This window comes from Capsicum annuum, chromosome 3 (genome assembly GCF_002878395.1).
Source record: "Capsicum annuum cultivar UCD-10X-F1 chromosome 3, UCD10Xv1.1, whole genome shotgun sequence".
Lineage (NCBI taxonomy): Eukaryota > Viridiplantae > Streptophyta > Magnoliopsida > Solanales > Solanaceae > Capsicum > Capsicum annuum.
This window is the reverse complement of record NC_061113.1, coordinates 8,742,853-8,745,956: the sequence shown is the minus strand read 5'-3', so window position 1 is coordinate 8,745,956 and position 3,104 is coordinate 8,742,853. Positions and strand designations below refer to the sequence as shown.

The following is a 3,104-nucleotide window of genomic DNA, read 5'->3' as shown; positions in this document are numbered from 1 at the left end:
AGTGTTGAGCCTACAGTTTGGATCGAGTTCGTGGAAGCTTTTCTTGATTGGTTCTTCCCTTTAGAATTGAGGGAAGCCAAAACAGAGGAGTTCATGAATCTCAAATAGGGCAAAATGAGTATCTAGGAGTACACTCTAAAGCTCAACCAACTAGCCTGTTATGCACCGGAGATGATAGGTAATATGAGAGCCCAGATAAGTAATGTATCTGGCCTTTCGAATGATCTAGCGCTTGAATGTCAGGGAGCAATGTTACTAAGATATCCGTCTACATGCAGCAAGTTGAGGAAAAGAAGAAGAAAATTACTGAGTCCAGGGAGAAGGAAAGGCAGGAAAAGAGAGCCAAGACAGCTGACCAGATTCACTGTCAGCAATAGGGCGGTAACTGGGGTAACAAATGGAAAATACGAAGTTTTAGGGCAAGGTACAGTCTACAGCTAGCGTCCCCGTTCCCAAACCCCAAGTTGATAGACGATCCCAGAGTTTTCAGACTAATCATGTATACAGGGCCAGGATACCCAGTCACAGGGAAGTGTGGCACAGCAGCATCGTACTTTTTGGTGATATGAGACTTGCGGTAAGCATCATCCGGGAAGGTGTCAGCTACATGCATTTATGTGTTATTCTTGTGGTCAGACGGGTCATATTTAGAGGGACTGCCCTTCGACTACAAGGAGTGTTGCAGGTGCCAAGTCTCAGGCAAACTCTTCTGCACCCCCCCCCCCAAAAGGGCACCATTTCAGTTGCCGGGAGCAGTTATAACCAGTTGTACGCCTTGACCAACATCCAGGAGGCAGAGGCCTCACTAGGTGTAGTGACCGATACATTGCAAACATTTTCTCGTGATGTATATGTATTGCTTGATCTCAGGTTTACCTTATCCTATGTGATCCCGTATGTGGTTATTGGTTTTGGGTTTGAGCCCGATGTGATTGCTGAGCCTTTTTCTATTGGTGGGGATTCTGTTATGGCTAAGAGGGTATACAAGAATTGTGTTGTATCTATTTGTAGCTAAAATACCATAGCTGATCTCATAGAGCTTGATATAGTTGACTTTGATGCTATCTTAGGGAGGGACTGGCTCCATTCATGTTATGCCACACTAAACTGTAGGACACGTAGAGTCAATGAACCAATTATAGAGTGGGATGGTCATTCTTTAGCACCTAGAGGGAACTTTATATCTTACCTCAGAGCCTGTAAACTTATCTCCAAAGGTTGTCTATATCATCTTATTCGGGTTAAAGATTATAATGCCGAAAGCCTTCCTCTTCAGTCTGTCCCTGTGGTAGATGAATTTCTAGAAGTTTTTCCAGATGATCTTCCTGATAGGGAGATAGATTTTGGTATTGATTTGTTGCTAGACACCCGTCCTATTTTTAGTCCGCCATATAGAATGGCTCCTGCAGAGCAAAAAGAGTTGAAAGAATAGCTAGAAAATCTGCTGGATAAAAGTTTTATCCGTCCTAGTGTTTCTCCATGGGGTGCACCTGTGCGTTTCATGCAAAATAAAGACGGTTCCCTTCGTATGTGCATAGATTACCGCCAGTTGAATAAGGTCACGTTTAAAAATAAATATCCTCTTCCTAGAATCGATGACCTTTTTGACCAACTTCAGGGTGCTAAATTTTTTTCAAAGATAGACCTTCGTTCGGGATACTATCAGTTGAAAGTTAGAGAGTCAGACATTCCCAAAATAGCTTTCTGAACCAGATACGGTCATTACGAATTCTTAGTCATGTCCTTCAAATTGAATAACGCCCCTGAAGCTTTTATGGGCCTAATGAATAGGGTCTTCCGGCAGTTTCTAAACTTGTTTGTCATAGTTTATATTGATGACATCTTGGTTTATTCTAAGAGTGAGGAGGATCATGCCAATCACCTCCGAATCATCCTTCATTCTCTGAAAGATCATAAGTTGTATGCAAAGTTTTCCAAGAGTGAATTCTGGTTGAATGCTATTGCTTTCATGGGTCATATTGTGTCTAGTGAGGGAATTAAGGTGGATCCCCAAAAGATTGAGGCAGTGATAAAATGGCCCAGACCTATGACTCCAACCGACATTTGGAGCTTCTTGGGATTGGCAGGGTATTATAGAAGATTCGTAGAGAGTTTTTCTTCCATAGTTGCTCCATTTATTAAGTTGACTTAGAAAAAGGTGAAATTTGTGTGGTCTGACTCATGTCAGAATAGTTTTGAGAAGTTAAAAGACAAATTGACTATTACATCTATACTGACTCTTCCGGAAGGTACTATCACACCCCTTTTTTTTCAACTCCCAAAATTTTAATTTTATAGTTCGAAAGGGTTTTCATTATTAAAGTGACAAAAAATGAAAATTTTGTTTCGAAAAGGATTATTTACATTTAAACTCAGAGTCACCACTTGGCATAAATCAGGTGTGCCAATTATACAGTCCAAAATAGAAAAAGAATGCAAAAATGTAAATCCTATTCTATCCTACACTAATTTTATACTACGCTCCCATGCTACCCGATGCCTCGGGCCTTCATCACGGACATCCTCCAAATACAAAATACTTTGGGGAATTCCCCGGTGAATACATTTCTAAATGCAAGAACTAAAACCAAATCGTTCATCTCAAATTTCACATTCAAACATTCAACAAGAAAACTTATTCCTAAATTTTTGCCTACCCTAACCAACATTCATCTATCCATTTAAACATATCATAATTTTATCACATTCGAACAATATTCATGCTCATACGAATTAAACAAAACAACAATAAACCAACGCTAATCTAAATTCAACTTTTTTTTATCAATTTCTCAATTTCATCCCTCAAATCTATTTTTAACCACATTATTAAAGCTGTTCGACTATCAAATGACTTTTCAAAATCTAAAACCAACAACACATACCCCAACGAAGATTCAAATATTTAAGCATACCAATCATTCATATCCACAATAGTAATTAACCGAAATGTTCCAAACCGCACTACAAAATCACGATATTAACCAACTTCAATATAATAAAAAAGTAGAGTTGAGAGATGGACCTTTGAAGAATCGATTTCAATGATAATAAAATCAAGAAAGCCCGGACTATAGAATTCCTAATAGGACCTCAACAATGAC

At 39.1% G+C, this 3,104-nt stretch overlaps 1 protein-coding gene across 1 annotated transcript; it reads left to right on the top strand.

The window, feature by feature from the left end:
• The first annotated feature begins 236 nt into the window (after window positions 1-236).
• Window positions 237-1,015, top strand: LOC124896562. Its single transcript, XM_047408121.1, has 2 exons — window positions 237-366; window positions 465-1,015. Exons 1-2 carry the CDS (start codon window positions 237-239, stop codon window positions 1,013-1,015), a joined length of 681 nt encoding a protein of 226 aa, XP_047264077.1.
• Window positions 1,016-3,104: the final 2,089 nt, after the last annotated feature.

Bases quoted from the DNA above. Each gene is read 5' to 3' on its own strand.
- LOC124896562 (XM_047408121.1), top strand. From the start codon at position 237: ATGTCAGGGAGCAATGTTACTAAGATATCCGTCTACATGCAGCAAGTT. The intron at 367-464 runs GTCAGCAATAGG...CCAAACCCCAAG, and splicing joins GACAGCTGACCAGATTCACT to TTGATAGACGATCCCAGAGT.